Source organism: Oncorhynchus gorbuscha, linkage group LG02 (assembly GCF_021184085.1).
Source record: "Oncorhynchus gorbuscha isolate QuinsamMale2020 ecotype Even-year linkage group LG02, OgorEven_v1.0, whole genome shotgun sequence".
NCBI classification, from domain to species: domain Eukaryota; kingdom Metazoa; phylum Chordata; class Actinopteri; order Salmoniformes; family Salmonidae; genus Oncorhynchus; species Oncorhynchus gorbuscha.
Genome location: NC_060174.1, coordinates 93,033,387 through 93,057,560, shown reverse-complemented (window position 1 = coordinate 93,057,560; position 24,174 = coordinate 93,033,387). Strand labels below are relative to the sequence as shown.

At 41.6% G+C, this 24,174-nt stretch overlaps 1 protein-coding gene across 2 annotated transcripts; it reads right to left on the bottom strand.

The window, feature by feature from the left end:
• Positions 1–1,841: 1,841 nt before the first annotated feature.
• Positions 1,842–20,332, bottom strand: LOC124013191 (myelin protein zero-like protein 1). 2 transcript variants are annotated; one of them, XM_046327424.1, is made up of 6 exons: positions 20,055–20,332; positions 14,569–14,741; positions 11,355–11,568; positions 10,944–11,073; positions 5,802–5,922; positions 1,842–3,678 (listed from the first exon to the last, which is right to left on the bottom strand). In XM_046327424.1, exons 1-6 carry the CDS (start codon positions 20,125–20,127, stop codon positions 3,577–3,579), a joined length of 813 nt encoding a protein of 270 aa, XP_046183380.1. In that variant the 5' UTR covers positions 20,128–20,332; the 3' UTR covers positions 1,842–3,576. The 2 variants fall into 2 exon arrangements, with proteins under 2 accessions (XP_046183380.1, XP_046183389.1); XM_046327433.1 differs by having other exon boundaries at positions 5,814–5,922; positions 20,055–20,331.
• Between the last annotated feature and the right edge of the window lie 3,842 nt (positions 20,333–24,174).

The following is a 24,174-nucleotide window of genomic DNA, read 5'->3' as shown; positions in this document are numbered from 1 at the left end:
GGAAGGCTTGGGTCAAACGCCGACACGTTTGACCCAAGGTAAGCAAATTAAAGGCAATGCTAAATGAGTGTATGTAAACTTCTGACCCACTGGAAATGTGATGAAAGAAATAAAAGCTGAAATAACTTCAACTGTATTTATCTATGTGTATATATACACAAACACATACACAGTTGAAGTCGGAAGTTTACATACACCTTAGCCAAATACATTTAAGCTACATTTTTCACAATTCCTGACATTTAATCCTAGTAACAATGCCCTGTTTTAAGGTCAGTTTGGATCACCACTTTATTTTAAGTGTCAGAATAATAGTAGATAATTATTTATTTCAGCTTTTATTTATTTCATCACATTCCCAGTGGGTCAGAAGTGTACATACATTCAATTGGTATTTAGTAGTATTGACTTAATTTGCTTAACTTGTTAGGTAGCCTTCCACAGGCTTCCCACAATAAGTTGGGTGAATTTTGGCCCATTCCTCCTGACAGAGCTGGTGTAACTGAGTCAGGTTGGTAGGCTTCCTTGCTCGCACACGCTTTTCAGTTCTGCCCACAAATTATCTATGGGATTGAGCTCAGGGCTTTGTGAAGGCCACTCCAATACCTTGACTTTGTTGTCCTTAAGCCATTTTGCTACAACTTTGGAAGTATCCTTGGGGTCCTTGTCCATTTGGAAGAACCATTTGTGATCAAGCTTTAACTTCCTGATTTATGTCTTGAGATGTTTCTTCAATATATCCACATAACTTTCCATTCTCATGCCATCTATTTTGTGAAGTGCACCAGTCCCTCCTGCAGCAAAGCACCGCACAACATGATGCTGCCACCCCCGTGCTTCTCGGTTGGGATGGTGTTCTTCGGCTTGCAAGCCTCCTCTTTTTCCTCCAAACATAACAATTGTCATTATGGTCAAACAGTTCTATTTTTGTTTCATCAGACCAGAGGACATTTCTCCAAAAAGTATGATTATTTGTCCCCATGTGCAGTTGCAAAACGTAGTAAGGCTTTTTTACGGCGGTTTTGGAGCAGTGGCTTCTTCCTTGCTGAGCGGCCATTCAGGTTATGTCGATATAGGACTCGTTTTACTGTGGTTATAGATACTTTTGTACCGGTTTCCTCCAGCATCTTCACAAGGTCCTTTGCTGCTGTTCTGGGATTGATTTGCACTTTTCGCACCAAGAGGAGACAGGAGCCATCTCCTTCCTGAGCGGTATTAAGGCTGCGTGGTCCCATGGTGTTTATACTTGCTTACTATTGTTTGTACAGATGAACGTGGTACCTTCAGTCGTTTGGAAATTGCTCGAAAGGATGAACCAGACTTGCCTACAATTTCTTTTCTGAGGTCTTGGCCGATTTGATTTTCCCATGAGGTCAAGCAAAGAGGCACTGACTTTGAAGGTAGGCCTTAAAATACAGCCACAGGTACACCTCCAATTGACTCAAATGAGGTCAATTAGCCTATGAGAAGCTTCTAAAGCCATGACATCATTTCCTGGAATTTTAGGCTGTTTAAAGGCACTGTCAACTTAGTGTATGTAAACTTCTGACCCACTGGAATTGTGATACAAGTGAAATAATCTGTCTGCAAACAATTGTTAGAAAAATATGTGTCATGCACATAGTAAACGTACTAACCGACTTGACAAAACTATAGTTTAAGAAATTTGTGGAGTGGTTGAAAAAGGAGTTTTAATGTCTCCAACCAAAGTGTATGTATGTATGTATGTATGTATGTATGTATGAGAGAGAACAGGTGTTCAAGTTATTAGACAAAATGCAAAAGGCACTAAATGTACTACATTCCAGTTAAGACATCAAAAAGAAGCACAGGACACGGAGAAAAATTAAATCATATAGTGCATGTGGTCTTTGATACGCAGGACATAGTGCATGTTTTGCAACATAAGATATATAAACAAGCACCAAATTACACATGCTAATATCGCTACTCAACAACTACTACACAAATATACTAATACTGCACAAGCACGAGGCCGCAAGATAAGCACCAGCATTTGATTCATTTTTAGGAATGTAGACTAACAATTACTTTTGCAGGACTAGTGGATGAGGCAGCTTTGTAAAACAGGAATGACACCTCCTCTTGCTCTCGTGTGACCAGAAGCATTTTGTCAACTGCAAAAATATACAATTAAAAACGCTAAAGCGCTACCCACTGGGCACAGATGTCACGTCAACATCTATTCCACATTGGTTCAATGTAATTTCATTGATTCAACCAGTGCCCCCAGTGGGTAAAGAATTAAAGGATTTTTAAGACGTGACAGTGTGAAGTATAGCATCAAGACAGAGCACCAGCCATGCTTTTTTCAAACTAGTTGACAAAAATGACACAATATCAAATTGGAATTCTGTAACACATAATTGATTATTTTGTTAAAACACCAAGAGATACTACCATTGACCAGAACGGAATGAATTACAGTAACAAGCTCTAGATCTTACATAGTTAACTATCCATATGCATAAATGTTGGTTGGGGTAAGACTACTGCGTTCAAATATGGAAGGGATTAATACAGCATTTGAACTGATTATTAATGCATCGCTTCAATCAAACATAATTGAGAGTGAGTCATTGGAACAAAAACATTTGGCTTTTTAACGTAAAATAAGACTTGGAATGTCAACTTTTTTATATTAAAGCACAGTGATATATCAAAGTAGTTTTGTTAACGGAAGACATTTGGTCCATTGCTTCTGAAAGACGGAAGAGAAGATTTGATGATATTATCTCTCTCACATGATCACGTCAAACCTACATAATCTAAAACGGATGTTAAAACTAAAATGTGTCAAATGTGGTTATTGCCATGATTAGTTGTGGTTAGTTAATAAATTACATGCAAACAGTGTATACATTTCTGTACAATAAAAACAATGTAAAAAATATAAATTTGTTTTGTATCATTGTTTCAGCTGAACAGTTCAGTTTCGAACCCAGTGGCAGGCAGTGTTTTAGTCATAGATATAACAATGCAATGTTAAATTCTACAGCACAATAAACAAACTGTACACTGAAGTAATTTCACCAAGAAGTTTTCCATGGCTGTGTACCAGAGTGATATTATATGGTGTTAATGTGATTGTTACCTTGTAAACATGTATACATGATTAGATGAAGGTAGCATGATTGCAGCCAAAACGGCAATGTATTTCAGGTATCCTATTCGATATCCAAACCCTATGTCTAAACCGTCAATTTAACATCCAAAATGTTGGACTGAGATGATTGTTAACATGTTATTAACCTGTATTGTAAAAAAACAACTTGAACCTATGTATTTTACAGTTACTAAGCATGCAGTTAATGTATTAAGTGTTTCTCTAATCTCTGTGTTGTATTGAAAGCATTGGTAGCATACATTTTGTATCACACACATGAACATGCAATAAATGCTTTCAGCAGACAAGGGTTTTTATGACACAAACAAAAATAGCATTCTAAACCGCATCAATCCCCCCCCTGTATTTAAACATTCCCCACCCACCCCAAAGCAGCGAGCGATGGTGGCCTTTCCCTTTTGGTCTCCAGTTCTCCCCCCACCCCCGTTTCAGTTTTTCCTTATGTCAGCGTAGACCACTGGCTCCATCTTGTGGAATGAGTTGGGGTTCTTGGTGCCCGAGTGATCCAACTGGGCGTATATCACCGGCCCCTGTTGTGATGAGCGGATGGATGGGTGGGGAGATATGGCAAAGGGGAAGAAGGAAAACCGTGTTAGTAACCATACTTGTTTCACTGGTTTAACTGTCAAGTTCAAATGGCTGTGGGAAATGTAAACAGCTGTGGGATTTAGGTGGGGACAACTGCAGATAACAATGTCAAATAACAAAGACATATCAAAGCAGTGTTGTTAATGGTAGATCATTTGGCCCATTGCTTCTGAATGAAGCCAGATAAAGATAAAAGCCTGTAACAATGCCAGATGTTTGTGCAAAAGAAAACATGTTTTTTCTCCCATCTATCACAGCTTGGGACTACATCTGGGCTGTGTGAGGGTGTAGAAGAAGAGGGCGCCATTTTCTTCTTGTCATCTTTAGGGTGTCATTTCTACCGACCACTGGGATCAAAGAATCACACACACACACACACACAAAAACTCAAAACATAGATAGGGCGAAAAACAACACACATACAACGGCCAAGTACAGTACAGCTTCATGTTTTGACTGACAGAGAAATGTGGTGGTGTTATCCTAGCCACCACAGATCTGACCTAACACGTCTCTTAATGTAATGAGCGAGAGGCACATTTCAAGAATGTCCCTCACAAGATCAACAAACCAGTCGACCGCAAACAAAAGCCTCTCAGACACACAAAGATGAAAGGTTCTCCTTTTCCTAGACATAGGCCTACAATAGTGTTTGATAATGTCATCAGCAAAACAGGATGCTGTGACTCTCCAGCCAGTTGTTGACATAAGCATTTAGGGCTTAACCAGAATAATAGTGATCTCACGCATGACGTCATTCAGTGGTCACCAATCCTGGTCCTGGAGAGCTACAGGATGTGTAGATTTTTGTTTCAGTCCAGCACCAAAACACCTGATTCCATTCATCAAGGTCTTGATGATTTGTTGGATCAGGTGGGTCACTTCTGGGCTAGAACAAAAGCCTGCTCCAGGCCCAAGGTTGGTGACCACTGATTTAGTAAGTCTGTAGAGCAAGGGTATCCGCCTCCAGTACTTGATGGCAGCAATGTCTATGGGTCTCTCCCTTAGACTTAAAGGGCCATTACACTCCAATGCTTGTCAGATGTTTTCAGACCTCAAAAGTTGTCTAACATCAAGATGAGTCCACATGTCCACATCCCATGCCATTGGTTTTGCAGATCCAGCCATGCCTCAACCCCAAATGGATGGGAAAGACAAGTACCGCAAATCTGGAACTTTTATGGCAATTCTTTTTTCATTGATTTTGGTTAGAGGCATATAGCTGGACCTACACAACAGATTGTCTGGGACGTAGACTAATCTCAACGTTAGACTACTTTTGGGGTGAAAAAAACATGACAAACTTGGATTTGAGTGTAATGGCCCTTTAAATGGATATTGGCAATGAGGCTCTTTATCTACTTCCCCAGAGTCAGATGAACTTGTGGATACCATGTTATGTATCTGTGTCCAGTATGAAGGAAGTTAGAGGTAGTTCCGTGAGCCAATGCTAACTAGCATTAGCGCAATGACTGAAAGTCTATGGGTATCTGCTAGTATGCTAGGGAGTGTGTCAACCTGGGTATCATTCAGTAGGTTGAAAAGTCAACATTTTGTTACAATGTTCCCATTCAGAACACAACCCTGACTTCCAAAATCAGAAAGATGAAAAAGTAAAGATAGACAACCAGACACTAAAGCCATCAAAGAGATCAGCTTAAAATCCTGTTCCAGCGTTTCAAATCAGTGTTTCAAATCAGTCCTCGGGACCCCAAGGGGTGCACGTTTTGTTTTTCGCCCCAACCACACAACTGATTCAAATGATCTAAATTTGATGATTAGTTGACTATTTGAATCAGCTGTGGACAAGGTTTGGTAAACCCTGGCCTATGCTGTAGTAGCTAGGTACTAGTCTGTTTTTGTTCTCTTGTCAACTACTTATGGAATAGTCATGCAAAATGTTGACTTGACAATGACAGCAATGGAGTTGGCAGGAGCACAAATAGATCTGGGAAAAGGCTAATGCTGTTGTGCATCTCAGCTCTAGTTAATTATTAGATCTCTCTTCCCCTGTTTGTGTCCCCGGGGAGACAGTGGGTGTAGATGGTTGGTTTGAGTCACTCACTGTAGCGCCTACCTGGACCGGGGCGGAGGGGCTGCTACACCTGGAGCCCTCCAAGCTGGATTCGTGCTTCTTCCCCCCCGGGCGTGTGGCGTGGGAGCTCACACTTGTCACTGAAGTGCAGCTAGATTTTGCACCGGGGGAGGGGTTTACAAATCGGAGGTTTGTTTTTTGCAGTTCAGGAAGCGTTGGCACACAGAGAAATGGGCGACATGGACACATACAGTAAGACACAGGAGAAGACATGGTAGACAGATACAAATGCAAATGAGAGATGGGCAGATTCCACATGAGTTATGCTGCACATTTTGAGATGACTGCTCCAAGTGGTTGGGAGGAGAGGTTGGCAGGAGTGACATACATGGGCAGATGCACTGTACTGGAAGATTAACAAGGCATGGATCTGTATGGGAACAAGGAGCTGATGCTTATAAATACAGTTGATCAGTTACTGCAGCTTTCCAAAAAACTAAGAAACAGCATTAACGTAACAAAAAAACACTGACTTAAAAACAGTTACTATATCTAATAGACTGTGTGACAATAAATTGGCCAATAAGAGAAGAAATAAAGTGGATTAGGGAAAAACAACATTCTCCACCCCAATGAGATAACGATGTGATCACCCACTTGAAAGATTAGTGTTGTATGTTTGTCATACCAATGTCAATCAGTGGTCCAATAAACTCACATGTTTTTTGGTCTCTTGGTTGTTTAACATTTTTATAAAAAGTAATATCGTCAATGTAATACTATCTTATATTGTTCTTGTACATAAATACATGACTGAAGTACAGAACAGTTGATGTTTTATGCAACAGTAAATGGGGATCCTAATAAACAAAACTGAAGCGCAAACATGGCACTCTCCAGAAGCAAATGTTGGCGCTGGTCAATAGTAGCGTACTATATTCCATTCTACCTGATAATTAAATGAGTCCCTGATTCAAAGGGAACAATGATAAAATGTAGTGGAATTGGCTTCAAAGTCCAGAGTTGAGTTTGAGGGATAGAGGATCAGGTCCCCCTGTAATATTACTTATTGTTGTCTAAATGTAAAAACTGATCCTAGACTAGCTATCTTACGCGAGACACTTTATGAATATGGGCCTAGGTCTACAAAATATAAATTCATAGATTTTTAAAAATGTGATAGAAATTTCATAAAGTATTCACACCCCTTGACTTTTGCCAAATTTGGATGTGTTAAAGCCTGAATAAGTGCATGACTTGTGTCATGCACAAAGTAGATGTCCAAACCAAATTGCCAAAACTATAGTTTGTTAATAAGAAATTTGTGGAGTGGTTGAAAAACAAGTTAATGACTGCAACTTAAGTGTATGTGAACTTCCGACTTCAACTGTATATACTGGAGTTGCTTACCAAGAGGACATTGAATGCTCTTGAGTGGCCTATTTACAGTTTTGGATTAAAATGGCAAATCTTGAATATGGCTGTCTAGCTATGATCAACAACCAACTTGATATTTTAAGAATTTAAAAAAAAGAATGTGCAAATATTGTACAATCCAGGTGTGCAAAGCTCTTAAAGACCCAGAAAAACTCAGCTGTAATCCCAGCCAAAGGAGATTCTAACATGGTTTGATGTGAATACTTATGTAAATTTAATTGAACAAATGTCTAAAAACATGTTTTCACTTTGCATTATGGGGTATTGTGTGTAGATGTGTGAGAAATAGGGCTGTTCACTACAAAAAAAAAAAAATTGTTTAACCGAGTCTGTTCTCTCGACCAATTGATTGGTCAAAATTTTAAAGAGTGTATTTTTCAATATTTTTTATTTCTTTTATTTATTTCACCTTTACTTAACCAGGTAGGCAAGTTGAGAACAAGTTCTCATTTACAATTGCGACCTGGCCAAGACAAAGCAAAGCAGTTTGACAATATATATATATATAGATATATAGACACGCCCTATGTTTGAATATAGTCAACTATATGTAGACTACTGAGCTTGTCTGATGCTTTAAGCACTGCGATTAAAAATAAGGACACACAAATTACTAAAGAGGGTAGCAGAGATTAATATAGCCTGTTCCCGACCCGACGCTCCTGAAGTTGCCGGTAAATAGGCTACACCAGCTGTTGGCAACCTTTTCCATTTGGGAAGTAAATCGGACCATTTCTACTGATATGCGTGTCAGTTATGATTTTCATGTTACAGTTTAATTTATAATAAAGTCTTCATATCTCAAAATCAATGTCATGATGTTAATCAAAATTATATCTAAATGACAATACAAATCTAAAAGTAACTTCTATTGCCAGCATGTAAAAATAGCCTACATAAAGCCAACAAATAAAAACATTGCAGCCTGCAGCTATAAAATATCATGATAAAAATAAATATCCTATAAATCACATTGGCTTCGCAAGGCCTGTCTGCAAGGAACTTGAAACATTGTATCAACTATTAACTTGGGTCCGGCCAAATGCTCATGCTAGCAAACTTGCAACATAGAAAATATTCTGGGCCCTCACTCCAGTGATCTCGGGACAGACACAGATGTAGGCTATTTGAGCAAGGGATAAGTAATCAGGTAGGCCTATTTTATGACGTTTCCACCAGATCGGAGATAGCTGGAAAGATTTTACAAATAGGCTACATTGAGGAAATATTGTCAGCTCCACAGTGATGGTGAGTTAAGATAGTCAGAAATCCCAAAACGGGCACATTTATAAGCCTACATTTGTGCGCAGGGCAGGTAGCCTAGGCCTACTTCTATGCGTAATCAGGTGTGTCTCCTTACTCAAGATCGACAGGTGCGCTCCAAACAAAAGACAATTAATAAATTGACAACTCGTAAATTGTCACGTCCTGACCATAGAAAGCCTGTATTTTCTATGGTAGAGTAGGCCAGGGCGTGACTAGGGGTTTTAGTCTAGTTTATTATTTCTGTTGGGGTTTGTGTATGACTCCCAATTCGAAGCAGCTGGTAATCGTTGTCTCTAATTGGGGATCATACTCAAGTTGCATTTTTCCCACATGTGGGTTATGGGATATTGTTTATGTTTAGTTGCCTGTTAGCACTGCATTGTTAGTCACGTTTAGTTTATTCTTTATTTGTTTTGTTTTTTCTAAGTTTCACTGTCTAAATAAATATGTGGAACTCTACATACGCTGCGCCATGGCCCGTCTATACTAACGAACATGACATAAATGAAATAAACCAAGTTTAGCCTAGGTTGTGCACTCTGCAAACAATGTGTTCACTACAATGACAACAGTAAACCAGTAATAATAATAATAATAAATTGAATGCATTAACAGAAACTAACGTACCCAAACACAGTGTAGATGAGAAATTGAGAATTTACAATAAATGTACTACTGGTAATACTGGTGTGCCATCCGAGGCCTCCACAATGGATTAGTCCACTCAGACAGGTGTCTCATGTCCCATAACTGTTTTTACATATATTTGCTACTGCTCGACTAAAATGTATCTTGGTCGACCAAACCATCGACCAGTTTACTAAATGGTGTCAGCCCTAGTAAGAAACCCCCCAATTTAATTCATTTTGAATTCAGGCTGTAACACAACAAATGTGGAATAAGTAAAGGGGTATGAATATTTTCTGAAGGCAATGTATATTGTTCAGGAGGTAGCGTTAAGAGGAAACAGGAGAGCCATATGACAGTGAAACAGAAGAGGGGGTTAGTGGTCAGTAATGGATGAGTGACATGTGAGTGGCAGACAACGACATGAACGTTAGATGACAAGCCAAGCTTAACGGCGCACCTATTTTTTTTAAATCAGTCACTGTGGACATTGACAGACAGATCTTGGAAAGCAAAATCTCTGGTCTTTTGACGTGCGACATCGTTGTCAATTGAGTCGTGCGACACTCTCGAATTGAGTCTAGAAGATGGATCATTGTTTTAACACTGCAATCAAAACTATCCATTTGAATATAATGTGATATGAAAAAAAATATCACACCTTGGTGTTTTATACCCATTAAATCATTGCATCTATCTTAAGGGTGTTTTCATAATTGTACTATTCCGTCAGTCAGCACCCCTACTTATTTGGGTGTGCGTCAAATCATGCTTAATATTAGGCCTAGGTCAAGAAAAACCTTGTAACTAATCATGTGAATCAGAGCGAAGAGAGAGCAGTGTCTACGCTTGGCATTTAGCCACCCTCTAAACACCTTCTTGTCAGAGATGACTTCCTCCACTCAGGTCTTGAATGGTAAACCTGGAGCACCCATTTGAGCTAAGCAGATCTGACACCTACTCGGTCAGGAAGTAATTCATCATGGTTATAGGGCATTTACAAGTGCCGCTGGTACAGTCTAATCCCACATAGCCAACACACACACTGGAAAATCCAGTCGCGTTTTAATGAATATATAATAACAACATATGCCATTAAGCAGGCGTTTTTATCCAAAGCGACTTACAGTCAATCGCGCATACATTTTTTAACGTAGTGGTGGTCCCGGGAATCTAACCCGCTATCCTGATGTTGCAAATTCCATGCTCTACCATTGAACGTTATTTCCAACACAAAATGTTTTCATAGAAAACATGTTATTTTCTATTCCAAGAGAGAGGACACATGCGACAATCGCAGCCATTGTAACTCAACCCCCATAACCCATGCAGTGGAGTTAGGGCTAAGTGTTAAGGTCTGATGACTAAGAACGTTAGTGTGCGTGTGTCAGTTGGTGACTCAGAGACATGCCAGGGGGGAGGTCAGGAAGAAGAGAAATTCAGGCAGGCCCCACAACCAAAGAGGCCATGAAAACATTTGTTGAAAGTAGAGCTCCATTCACTGCAAGGGTTGCTTTCAGAAAAAGACAACTATGAACATCTGATACATAATTTCTGAGATGCAGTTCCTTTTGATTGACCTCATCAAGAGCCATTAACTGCATGCAGTAAACTGGTTTTTGACAGAGCCAAGTAGTCTTTGCACACAAAACATATCACAACGATAGAACGGTTTCCGGTGTGATTTCATTTGTTTCATCAAATATTTAATATTGCATTTATTGATGCCCCCTAAAATACTCTACAGATACTGATGGTCAGGTGTAATGATTGATACTGACCAAAGTCCAGATATTAAAGTTATCTACTACCCTGATGGTTATACAAGGGAGGATGCCTTACCCTTCGTATTCATGACTGGTTTGATGCCTCTTGATGATCAGGCAGGTAACAACAGCGATGAGAATGAGCCCGATGACAGCGCCACACACGGCGCTCACTATGACAGCCGTGCTGTTCTGAGGGAGAGACTCTGCAAAACAAGGCAACGTAAGCATTGAAAGATAATTGTAATGTTGTATGACAGTCACAGCTGTGCCAATACTGCCAGTTCAATGTTTGAGGCATTATATCAGTGTTAAAATGCTTAATCTCTTGTATGAGTGTTTCTTAACCCCTGGTTAAGATATTGTTAATGGCTCAGTTGGCAGTTTTTATTCCAAGTCATCCTTCAATGTGAGAGAGCATGGTCACTTCCTACTGAACATTTACTTGAGTGTTGCTGTACTGTTGTGAATTGATTTGCAAGTTTACCTTTGATGACGACTTTGAGCTGTGTCTGAGCGGCGGTGACAGATATGTCAGGCGGGTTAATCACGGCACACGAGTAGGTGCCGTTGTCGTTGAACTGCGCCTCAATTAAATGGACAGAGGCGTCTTTTTTGTTCAGATCTCCCGCCCATTTCACCCTGTCTTTGAATTGAGCCACGCTCCCTGGGTAGTGCTTGCCAGAAGTGTAATAGAAAATCTTTAAAAAAAAATCATTAAAAAAGACATTAGAAAAAAACAATATAAGAATGACTTAAGAGAAAATATATTGTTGAAGAATTACACACAATGTAAGAGTCCGAAATGGCAACCTATTCCCCCTATAGTGCACTACTTTTGACAGTGCCCATGGGGCTCTGGTCAGAAGTATTATACTAGGCTATATAGGGAATAGTGTGCCATTTGGGACATAGTCATTGGCTAAGGACTCATAATAGAAATGGGAAAGACAAGCAAACAGGTTTAACCATTGTAAGCTTTTGGCTTACCTACATCACTGGGCACTTTTGCCAAGCAACAGCAAATCTTCCCCTGATACTCTGTATTATGTTCGTATCTGCTACTGTACCAAACTGATGGCTGATTTTGTTTTAGTGTGTACATGACAGGCGGATATCCTCAATAGTCAATTTGTTTAAAAGATGGGAGGGACAGATAGCTGTGTGGACTAGTGTGGGTGTCGGTGACTCCCTCTCCAACTGAACACTGTTACGAGGCCGAATACAAGTGCATCATTACGAGCAAGATGAGCCAGCTAGCTAGATCTCTAGGGGAGGGAAATGGGAATAGGGGTAAAAGTTCTGCTTCTTCCTGCCATTTCCATACAAATGCCAGCAATGCAAAAAATACATTGCCTTCAGTAATTATTCACACCTCCTGACTTTTTCCACATTTTGTTGTGTTAAATTAAAAATGGGATTTTTCTTTTTTTGACAACAATCTACACAAAATACTCTGTAATGTCAAAGTGGAAGAAACATTTTTCTTTACAAATGTTAGAATTTGTGAAGTATTCAAACCTGTAAGTCTAATATATATATATATATATATATATATATATAATTATTTTTTTTTTTATCACCTATGCAGCAATTACAGCTGTGAGTCTTTCTAGGTATGCCTCTAATAACTTTGCACACCTGGATTGTACAATATTTGCACATTATTCTTTCAATTCTTCAAGCTCTGTCAAGTTGGTTGTTGATCATTTTCAGGTCTTGCCATAGATTTTCCGGCCGATTAGGTCAAAACTGTAACTAGGCCACTCAGGAACATATAATGTAATCTTGGTAAGCATCTCCAGTGTATATTTGGCCTTGTGTTTTAGGTTATTGTTCTGCTGAAAGGTGAATGCCTCCCAGTGTCTGTTGGAAAGCAGACAACCAGGATTTTGCCTGTGCTTAGCTCTATTACATTTATTTTTATCCTAAAAAAAACTCCCTAGTCCTTGCCAATGACAAGCAAACCCATAACATGATGCAGCCACCACAATGCATGAAGATATGAAGAGAGGAACTTCCCCAAACAACGCTTTGTATTCAGGACATTCAGTTAATTTCTTAGACACATTTTTAGCAATTGTACTTTAGTGCTTTATTGAAAACAGGGTGGATGTTTTGGATATTTTAAAATCTGTACAGGTGTCCTTTTCCCTCTGTCGATCAACTGTTGTTGATCCATCCTCAGTTCTCTTTTAAGTGTGCTCTCTCTAATTCTCTTTCTTTCTCTCTCTCGGAGGACCTGAGCCCTAGGACCGTGCCCCAGGACTACCTGACATGATGACTCCTTGCTGTCCCCAGTCCACCTGGCCGTGCTGTTGCTCCAGTTTCAACTGTTCTGCCTTATTATTATTGGCCCATGCTGGTCATTTATGGACATCTTGGCCATGTTCTGTTATAATCTCCACCCAGCACAGCCAGAGGACTGGCCACCCCACATAGCCTGGTTCCTCTCTAGGTTTCTTCCTAGGTTTTGGCCTTTCTAGAGAGTTTTTCCTAGCCACCATGCTTCTACACCTGCATTGCTTGCTGTTTGGGGTTTTAGGCTGGGTTTCTGTACAGCACTTTGAGATATTAGCTGATGTATGAAGGGCTATATAAATACAATTTATTTGATCTTATCACAGCCATTAAACTCTGTAAAAGTTTTAAAGACACCATTGGCCTAATGGTGAAATTCCTGAGCGGTTTCTTTACTTTCCGGCAACTGAGATAAGAAGGACACCTGTATCTTTGCATTGACGGGGTGTATTAATACACCATCCAAAGAGGTATTGATAACTTCACCATGCTCAAAGGGAAATTCTAGGTCTGCTTTTTTCTATTTTCTTTTACCCATCTACCGGCTACGAATGTTTATTGCATTGTTTTATTTCTGCCTTTTCTATTCCAAACATTCTGAAATTCACTAAAGCATATAATGTATGTAACTTATGAGGCATTGGACAACCTCCCTGGTCTTTGTGGTTGAATCCATGTTAGAAATTCACTGCTCAACCTTACAGATAATTGCATGTGGGGTACAGAGATGAGGTAGTCATTCAAAAATAATGTTAAACACTGTTATGCACACAGAGTGAGTCCATGCAACTTAAGCAAATGTTAAGCAAATGTTTGCTAATGTTAAGCAAATGTTTGCTCCTGGACTTATTTAGGCTTGTCATAACAAAGGGGTTGAATACTTAGTGACTCAAAACTTTTCAGCTTTTCATTTATAATTCATTTGTAAAATAATACCTAAAAACTTAATTCCACTTTGACATTATGGAGTATTGTGTGTGTGGTCCAGTGACAAAATCTCAATTGAATACAATCAAGTTTAAAAGATATGACTTTCAAAATACAGAAATACAAAAAGTTGTATATCTTTTAAACTTTATTGCTGACATGAAACACATTTGGGACTATATCAACAACAGAATAATGAAACAAATACCAAATGATTGTTTTTGGGTTAAGTTGGGAGAAACATGAACTGGAAGGAGGCAGATGGTCAGGAAGAAGTTGCTTATAACATAACACAACCCTCCTCAGGCCAATGTCCTTCCATTGGATCGTCACAAACACACATACTCCCTAGGTCTTTTCTGTGGCAGTGGGCCTTGTAAGAGGAAAAATGTTGTGCTTGAACACTCCTCGTGGAAGATCTGAGAGAAACTTCTTGGTAGTTGTTCATAGACCCAGAGAAAGTAATCACTCACGGAAACAGCGCTTCCGGGGTCGGATCCCGTTGGACGAAACGACCAGGTGACTGTGGCTGCGCTGCTGATCACTTCCCTGGACTTGAAGGAACACTTGAGGATGCCCGTGGTGCCATTCTCAACCAGCACCTCCGCCGGGGCATACAACTCTATGGCCGCTGTTAGATTTGTACCTGTTGATAAAGAACCAACATTTAGTTTGTTGCTGTTTGGGGTTTTGTATTGAAAATTGAAAAGCCGGGAGGGCATTGGGGCTATATAATAGAGGTCGATTGATTATGATTTTTCCACGCCGATACTGATTATTGGAGGACCAAAAAAAGCCGATACCGATGAAATCAGCCAAATGTATTTATTTATAATAATGACAATTACAACAATACTGAATGAACACTTATTTTAATTTAATATAATACATCAATAAAATCAATGTAGAGTCACATAAATAATGAAACCCGTTCAATTTGGTTTAAATAATGCAAAAACAAAGTGTTGGAGAAGAAAGTAAAAGTGCAATATGTGCCATGTAAAAAAGTTAATGTTCAAGTTCCTTGCTCAGAACATATGAAAGCTGGTGGTTCCTTTAAACATGAGTCTTCAATATTCACAGCTAAGAAGTTTTAGGTTGTAGTTATAGGAATTATAGGACTATTTCTCTCTATACCATTTGCATTTTATATACCTTTGACTATTGGATGTTCTTATAGGCAGTTTAGTATTGCCAGTGTAACAGTATAGCTTCCGTCCCTCTCCCCTACCTGGGCTCGAACCAGGGACACGTCGACAACAGCCACCCTTGAAACATCGTTACCATCGCTCCACAAAAGCCTCTGCAAGGGGAACAACTACTTCAAGGTCTCAGAGAGAGTGACATCACCGATTGAAACGCTATTAGCGCGCACCCCGCTAACTAACTAGCCATCTCACATCGGTCACACCAGCCTAATCTCGGGAGTTGATAGGCTTAAAGTCATAAACAGCTCAATTACTTGAAGCACAGCGAAGAGCTGCTGGCAAACGCACAAAAGTGCTGTTTGAATGAATGCTTACGAGCCTGCTGCTGCCTACCACCGCTCAGTCAGACTGCTCTATCAAATCATAGACTTAACATAACACACACAAATACGAGACTTAGGTCATTAATATGGTCAAATCCGGAAAGCATCATTTCGAAAACAAAACATTTATTCTTTCAGTGAAAGGAATTGTTCCGTATTTTATCTAACGAGTGCCATCCATAAGTCTAAATATTCCTGTTACATTGCACAACCTTCAATGTTCTGTCATAATTATGTAAAATTCTGGAAAATTAGTTCGCAACGAGTCAGACTGCCCATACTGTTGCATACACCCTGATTATGCGTGCAATGAACGCAAGAGAAGTGACACAATTTCCCTAGTTTAATATTGCCTGCTTACCTGGATTTATTTTAACTAAATATGCAGGTTTAAAAATATACACTTCTGTGTATTGATTTTAAGAAAGGCATTGATGTTTATGGCAATGATTATGCTTTTTTCGCAAATGCGCTTTTGTTAAATCATCCCCCGTTTAGCGAAGTTGGCTGTCTTTGTTAGGAAGAAAGTCTTCACACAGTTCGCAACGAGCCAGGCGGCGCAAACTGCTGCATACACTATGCGGGCACAGAACCCAAGACAAGTGACACAATTTCCCTAGTTAAAATAAATTAATGTTAGCAGGCAATATTAGCTAAATATGCAGGTTTAAAAATATATACACTTGTGTATTGATTTTAAGAAAGGCGTTGATGTTTATGGTTAGGTACACATTGGTGCAACGACAGTGCTATTTTCATGAATGCGCTTGTTAAATCACCAGTTTGGCGAAGTATGCTATGATTCAATGATAAATTAACAGGCCCCGCAACGATTATATGCAACGATTATAACGATTATTATAACGATTATATGCAAATTATATGCAACTAGTAATATCATCAACCATGTGTAGTTAACTAGTGATTATGTTAAGATAGTTTTTTATAAGATACGTTTAATGCTAGCTAGCACCTTACCTTGGCCCCTTGCTGCACTCGCATAACAGGTAGTCAGCCTGCCACGCAGTCTCCTCGTGGAGTGCAATGTAATCAGCCATAATCGGTGTCAAAAAAATGCAGACTACAATTGTTATGAAAATTTGAAATTGTCCCTAATTAAATCGGCCATTACGATTAATCGGTCGACCTCTACTATATAGCCACTTAAATGTATAGCTTACATCAAAGCCTTGATGCTTTATAGTTGCTAGGCTTAAGACATGTTCAGCTATCAGAAAATAAGGAAAGCCACATTTCCAATGAAATCAAATTTTATTGGTCACATACACATGGTCAGCAGAAGTTATTGCGAGTGTAGCGAAATGCTTGTGCTTCTCGTTCTGACAGTGCTGTAATCTAACAGTTCCACAACAACTACCTAATACACACACATCTAAGTAAAAGGGATGGAATAAGAATATATACATATAAATACATGGATGAGCGATGACTGAGCGGCATAGGCAAGATGCAATAGACGGTATAAAAAACAGTATATACATAAGAGAAGAGTAATGTAAGATATGTAAACATTATTAAAGTGACCAGTGATCCATTTATTAAAGTGGCAAATGATTTAATGTCTGTATTTAGGCAGCAGCCTCTGTGTTAGTGATGGTTGTTTAACTGTCTGATGGCCCTGAAATAGAAGCTGTTTTTCAGTCTCTCGGTCCCAGCTTTGATGCACCTGTACTGACCTTGCCTTATGGATGGTAGCGGGGTGTACAGGCAGTGGCTCAGGTGGTTGTTTTCCTTGATGATCTTTTTGGCCTTCCTGTGGCATCGGGTGCTGTAGGTGTCCTGGAGGGCAGGTAGTTTGCCCCTGGTGATGTGTTGCGCAGAACACACCACTTTCTGGAGAGCCTTGTGGTTGTGGGTGGTGCACTTGTCGTACCAAGCCGGTGATACAGCCCGACAGGATGCTCTCGATTGTGCATCTGTAGAAGTTTGTGAGGGTTTTGGGTGACAAGCCAAATTTCTTCAGCCTCCTGAGGTTGAAGAGGCGCTATTACGCCTTCATCACACTGTCTGTGTGGGTGGACCATTTCAGTTTGTCCGTGATGTGTGGTCGCCGAGGAACTTAAAAAAAAACTTTCCACCTTCTCCACTGCGGTTCCGTTGATGTGGATAGGGGGTGCTCCCTCTGCTGTTTCATGAAGTCAACGATCATCTCCTTTGTTTTGTTGACATTGAGGGAGAGGTTATTTTCCTGACACCACACTCTGAGTGCCCTCACCTCCTCCCTGTAGGTGGTCTTGTTGTTGTTGCTTATCAAGCCCACTACTGTTGTGTCGTCTGCAAACTTGATGATTGAGTTGGAGGCGTGCATGGCAACGCAGTCATGGGTGAACAGAGAGTACAGGAGAAGACTGACCACGCACTCTTGTGGGGTCCCAGTGTTGAGGATCAGCTAAGATGTTGTTTCCTTCCTTCACCAGGTAGCGGGCGGCCCGTCAGAAAGTCCAGGACCCAGTTGCACAGGGCAGGGTTGAGACCCAGGGCCTTAGGCTTAATGATGAGCTTGGAGGGTACTATGGTGTTGAATGCTGAGCGGTAGTCAATGAACAGCATTCTTACATAGGTATTCCTCTTGTCCAGATGGGATAGGGCAGTGTGATGGCGATTGCATTGTCTGTGGACCTATTGGGGCATTAAGCAAATTGAAGTGGGTCTAGGGTGGCAGGTAAGGTTGAGGTAGTATGATCTTTGAATAGTCTCTCAAAGCACTTCATGATGACAGAAGTGAGTGCTACGGGGCATTAAGTTCAGTCATTAAGTTCAGTTATCCTTGCCTTCTTGGGTACAGGAACAATGGTGGCCATCGAGAAGCATGTGGGGACAGCAGACTGGGATAGGGAGAGATTGAATATGTCCGTAAACACACCAGCCAGCTCGTCTGCGCATGCTCTGTGGACGCGGCTTGGGATGGCGTCTGGGCCGGCAGCCTTGCGAGGGTTAACACTTTTAAACATCTTACTCACGTCGGCCACGGAGAAGAAGGCCCGCAGTCCTTGGTTGTAGGCCACGTCGATGGCACTGTATTATACTTAGTGGGCAAACAAGGTGTTTAGTTTATCTGGAATCAAGACATCGGTGTCCGTGACTGGTTTTCTTTTTGTAGTCCGTGACTGCCTGTAGACCCTGCCACATACATATCGTGTCTGAGAAGGGCCTTGTATGCATCGCGGAAGTTAGAGTAGCAGTGATCCAGTGTATTGCTCGCATGAGAGCTACAATCATATGCTGATAGAATTTAGGTAGCCTTGTTCTCAAATCTGCTTTGTTAAATTCCCCGGCTACAATAAATGCAGCCTCAGGATATATGGTTTCAAGTTTGCATCAAGTCCAGTGAAGTTCCTTGAGGGCTGTTGTGGTATCGGCTTGAGGGAGGATATACATGGCTGTGACAATAACCGACGAGAATTCTCTTGGGAAATAATATGGTCGACATTTGATTATGAGGATTTCTAGGTCAGGTGAACAAAAGGACATCAGTTCCTGTGTGTTGTTACGATTTGTGAGTCGTTAAATCATGATGCATACACCCCCGCCCTTCTTCCCAGAGAGATGTTTATTTCTGTTATGTTGTTAACTAGATTGGCATAGGTAAATTCGGGTTGGTCATCAGAGTTCTGTACCTATTTGGCAACATCTTCTCCATTTCGAAAGAGCCAGGTCAGGGAGGAAGGCATGCAGTGTGACAAAAACATGCTGACAGCATAGAATGCAATAATAAAACAGGTGGACCCTTTCCCTTAAAGCCTTTGAATTTCAACCCAAAACAGACTGGGCAAGCAACACACAAATGGAAACCAAGTCCATTGGAAGCAATATTATTGTTGTATCTCAAAAGTGTAGTAGACCACAAACGATGCGCTACAATAATCATGTCTCAGATTTTATAACTTCTTATTAAATGAGCTAAGTAAAATATGTTTAACTTGCTGTCCACAGACTATGAATCCGTCATATTTAGCCAATAAGTTGGTCAATTCTTACACATCATGACAAAACAATAGATTCAGAAATGTTTAGTTAATTATGTGAACAACACGTGACACGTTTCACAACAACAGGCGCTTCCTCGCGTCTCTGTATTTTGATATTCTTTGGTTTTATGTTAGGTTAGCATTCCTAGCTAGCTACCAACAAACTAAGCTAACCAGACCCTAAGTCAAGAATGTAACTAGCTAGCTAACTGGCACTCTATAGTTCATAGATACATCACACACACCTTGATTTGAAATACAACTATCGTACCAAGTCCCGCACAACTAGCTAACTATCGTCTATTTAGCGAGCCAGTTAACTAATGCATAATTTGCTAGCGGCTAGTTAGCATGCAAACTACTATAGCTACTGGCTAGCTAACAACTATAGCGATCATGTTAGTAGCTTCTTTTAAAATGTATACAGTAAGTTACTTACCGAAAAAGAGACATAACGTTATTCCATATAGTAAAACACAATTGCACGCGAGGTTTCTCCTCCTTAGCTCCATAATTTAGAACGCATCAATATCTCCCCCTCCCTGTTTTTTGGTCCAACATTAGCCAACGTTCAGCTGCTCAATGCACCCTCCTCCTGTGTGTAAAAAAATCACACAGGAAAACGCACTAACATGACTGGAAAGACGATGACATATAATGTGCACTCGATTTATCTCACGCGGAGCACCAGACGGTAAAGTTGCTTTAAAATCCCATGCACCAAAGTGGAAACACCACATTCGCACGTGATCTGAAGTAAATAGAGTTCACCTTCTCCCACATTGATTATTGGCAGTCATCTCAGTTCCAATGATGAAACTATGTCATCATTAATTAATTACAGTTAAAGAAAATCAAGTTCGAGAACATGGAAGAAGTTCGACATTACATAATTTTCCTGACGTGTTAAATGAAATCTCTGGTAAAACTGCCATCCTGTGGGGACAAATGCATACATCCATCCAGTTTTCAGTGGCCTCAACAAGCCTGCAGCGATCGAGGCACCTCTGGAATCTTACATAGATTTGCAATATACTGTATATGCAGTGGCGATTTTAGCATGTAAATCATGGTCGCGCAAACTCAAAGCTACTACACAACACTAAACAAATCAATAATTGCACTATAACGGTGACAAACAGTCAGCCACTGATTCCCTTCCAAACCACTCATTGTTGAATTTTCGATTTCAAACTTTTTGTGTAATGTTTATGTACCATGATACATTTCAAAAGTTCTTATCCAGACGTCGTTCGCTTATTCCATAGTTTGAACATCTCAATTGTCAGTAGAAACTACATTTGTTTAAGCAAGTCCGCCATATGTTTGGAAAAAAAGGCAGTAAATGAGGCTGAATTAACTGGTACCTGTCACGCCCTAACCTTAGAGATCCTTATTATTCTCTATGTTTGGTTAGGTCAGGGTGGGACTCGGGTGGGAAAGTCTATGTTTTCTATTTCTTTGTTTTGGCCGAGTGTGGGTCTCTAATTGGGGATCATATATAAGTTGTCATTTTCCTTTTGCGTTTTGTGGGATCTTGTTTTCTGTTTAGTGTCTGTACCTGACAGAAATGTGCATGGTCGTTTTCACTTTTGTTATTTTGTTTGAGTGTTTAAAATAAAATAAAAAAATCATGAACACTTTCCACGCTGCGCCAAGCGGCGTGGCCAGGAGGAGCAGGGATCCTGGGCCCGGGAGAAAAGAGAGTGGAGGACATCCTGGACCTGGGAGGAGGTCATGGCAGGGGAGAAGACCCTGCCATGGAAGCAGGCGGAGGCAGCGAGTGAGGAACAGCGACGATACGAGGAGTCAAGACAACGACGGAAGCCCGAGAGACAGCTCAACAACAAAAAATGGGGGGAACACGGGGAGATTGGCGGAGTCAGGGTTTAGACCTGAGCCAAGCCCCCTTTCCGTGGGGAGCGTGTGACAGGTCCCAGGCATGAAGCCCACAGCCCAGTGCGACAATCCCAGGATGCGGCAGCTCCACGAAGCCCCGCTCCTCAGTCGACAATCCCTCCAGTGATGATCCATGGCCCGAAGCCCCCCAGCAACGGTCCCAGGCACGAAGCCCCGCAGCGACAATCCACGGCACGAGGCCCCCAGCGACGGTCCCAGGCACGAAGCCCCCAGCGACGTTCCCCGGCACGGAGCCTGCAGCGACGGTCCCTGGCCCGGAGCCCGCAGCGACGGTCCCCGGCACGGAGCCCGCAGCGACGGTCCCTGGCCCGGAGCCCGCAGCGATGGTCCCTGGCCCGGAGCCCGCAGCGACGGTCCCCAGTACGTCTCCTCAGTCTGGTGAGACCTGTTCTGGCTCCACATACGAAGCCTCCAGTGATGATCCATGGCCCCGGCACGACGCCCACAGCGACGGTCCCCGGCACGAAGCCCCGAGCGACGGTCCCCAGCACGAAGCCCCGAGCGACGGTCCCCAGCACGAAGCCCCTAGCGACGGTTCCCAGTCCGGAGCCCCCAGCGACGGTCCCCGGTCCGGAGCCCCCAGCGATGGTCCCCAGGCCGGAGCCTGCAGCGACAATCTCCGGTCCAGAGGCCCACGCGACGATCCCTGCACCAGAGGCGCCACCGAAGTGGGGGGAGCATCAAACGGTGCGGGGTCTGCATCCAGGGTGGGACTCAGGTGGGAAAGTCTATGTTTTCTATTTCTTTGTTTTGGCTGAGTGTGTTTCCCAATCAGAGGCAGCTGTCTATCGTTGTCTCTGATTGGGGATCATATATAAGTTGTCGTTTTGTGGGATCTTGTTTTCTGTTTAGTGTCTGTACCTGACAGAACTGTGCGTGTTCGTTTTCACTTTTGTTATTTTGTTTGAGTGTATTTTTTTAAATAAAAATCATGAACACTCCCTCTGATCTCAAGACACAGAGAACGATTGGTTCTAGTTTACAGGAACAGACAGTAAATTACAGCACCATATTTACAGGGCTGCTTGTACCACTGAGGATGTGGAAAGGTGATAGTGCTTGTGTTTGGTTGTCCTATAGGAGGAAGCAGAGTGCCGTTAATATCAGGAATAATATTCAATTGCAAAAGTATTTATCCCCTTTGCATTTTTTCTATTTTGTTGCAATACAACCTGTAATTTATTTGGATTTCATTTAATGGACATACACAAAATGAATGAGTGAAATTAAATAACTTGTTTAAAAAATGGCTAAAAAAAATAAAAATGGAAAAGTGGTGCGTGCATATGTGTTCACCTCCTTTGCTATGAAGCCCCTAAATAAGATCTGGTGCAAACAATTTCCTTCAGAAGTCACATAATTAGTCAAATAAAATTAATCTGTGTGCAATCTAAGTGTCACATGATCTGTCACATAATATCAGTATATGTACACCTGTTCTGAAAGGCCCCAGAGTCTGCAACACCACCAAGCAAGCGGCACCATGAAGACCAAGGAGCACTACAAACAGGTCAGGGGCAAAGTTGTGGAGAAGTACAGATCAGGGTTGGGTTATAAAAAAATATCAGAAACTTTGAGCATCCCACGGAGCACCATTAAATCCATTATTAAAAAAGGGAAAGAATATGGTACCACAACAAACCTGTCAAGAGGGCGGACACCAAAACTCACGGACCAGGCATGGAGGGCATTAATCAGAGAGGCAACAAAAAGACCAAAGATAACCCTGAAGGAGCTGCAAAGCTCCACAGTGGAGATTGGAGTATCTGTCCATAGGATCACTTTAAGCCGTACACTCCACAGAGCTGGGCTTTACAGAAGAGTGGCCAGAAAAAAAAGCCATTGCATAAAGAAAAAAATAAGCAAGCATGTTTGGTGATCGCCAAAAGGCATGTGGGAGACTCCCCAAACATATGGAAGAAAGTACTCTGGTCAGATGAGACTAAAATTTAGCTTTTTGGCATCAAGGAAAACGCTATGTCTAGTGCAAACCCGACACCTCTCATCATTTACATTTACATTTAAGTCATTTAGCAGACGCTCTTATCCAGAGCGACTTACAAATTGGTGCATTCACCTTATGACATCCAGTGGAACAGTCACTTTACAATAGTGCATCTAAATCTTAAAGGGGGGGTGAGAGGGAATACTTATCCTATCCTAGGTATTCCTTAAAGAGGTGGGGTTTCAGGTGTCTCCGGAAGGTGGTGATTGACTCCGCTGTCCTGGCGTCGTGAGGGAGTTTGTTCCACCATTGTGGGGCCAGAGCAGCGAACAGTTTTGACTGGGCTGAGCGGGAGCTGTACTTCCTCAGTGGTAGGGAGGCGAGCAGGCCAGAGGTGGATGAACGCAGTGCCCTTGTTTGGGTGTAGGGCCTGATCAGAGCCTGGAGGTACTGAGGTGCCGTTCCCCTCACAGCTCCGTAGGCAAGCACCATGGTCTTGTAGCGGATGCGAGCTTCAACTGGAAGCCAGTGGAGAGAACGGAGGAGCGGGGTGACGTGAGAGAACTTGGGAAGGTTGAACACCAGACGGGCTGCGGCGTTCTGGATGAGTTGAAGGGGTTTAATGGCACAGGCAGGGAGCCCAGCCAACAGCGAGTTGCAGTAATCCAGACGGGAGATGACAAGTGCCTGGATT

Excerpts from the sequence above, each read along its gene's own strand:
- LOC124013191 (XM_046327424.1), bottom strand. The coding sequence starts at position 20,127 with ATGGAGCTAAGGAGGAGAAACCTCGCGTGCAATTGTGTTTTACTATAT. Across the intron at positions 14,742-20,054 it reads AACGTTATGTCTCTTTTTCG|GTACAAATCTAACAGCGGCC; the intron begins GTAAGTAACTTA and ends CTTTATCAACAG. Across the intron at positions 11,074-11,354 it reads GCTCAAAGTCGTCATCAAAG|AGTCTCTCCCTCAGAACAGC; the intron begins GTAAACTTGCAA and ends CTTGTTTTGCAG.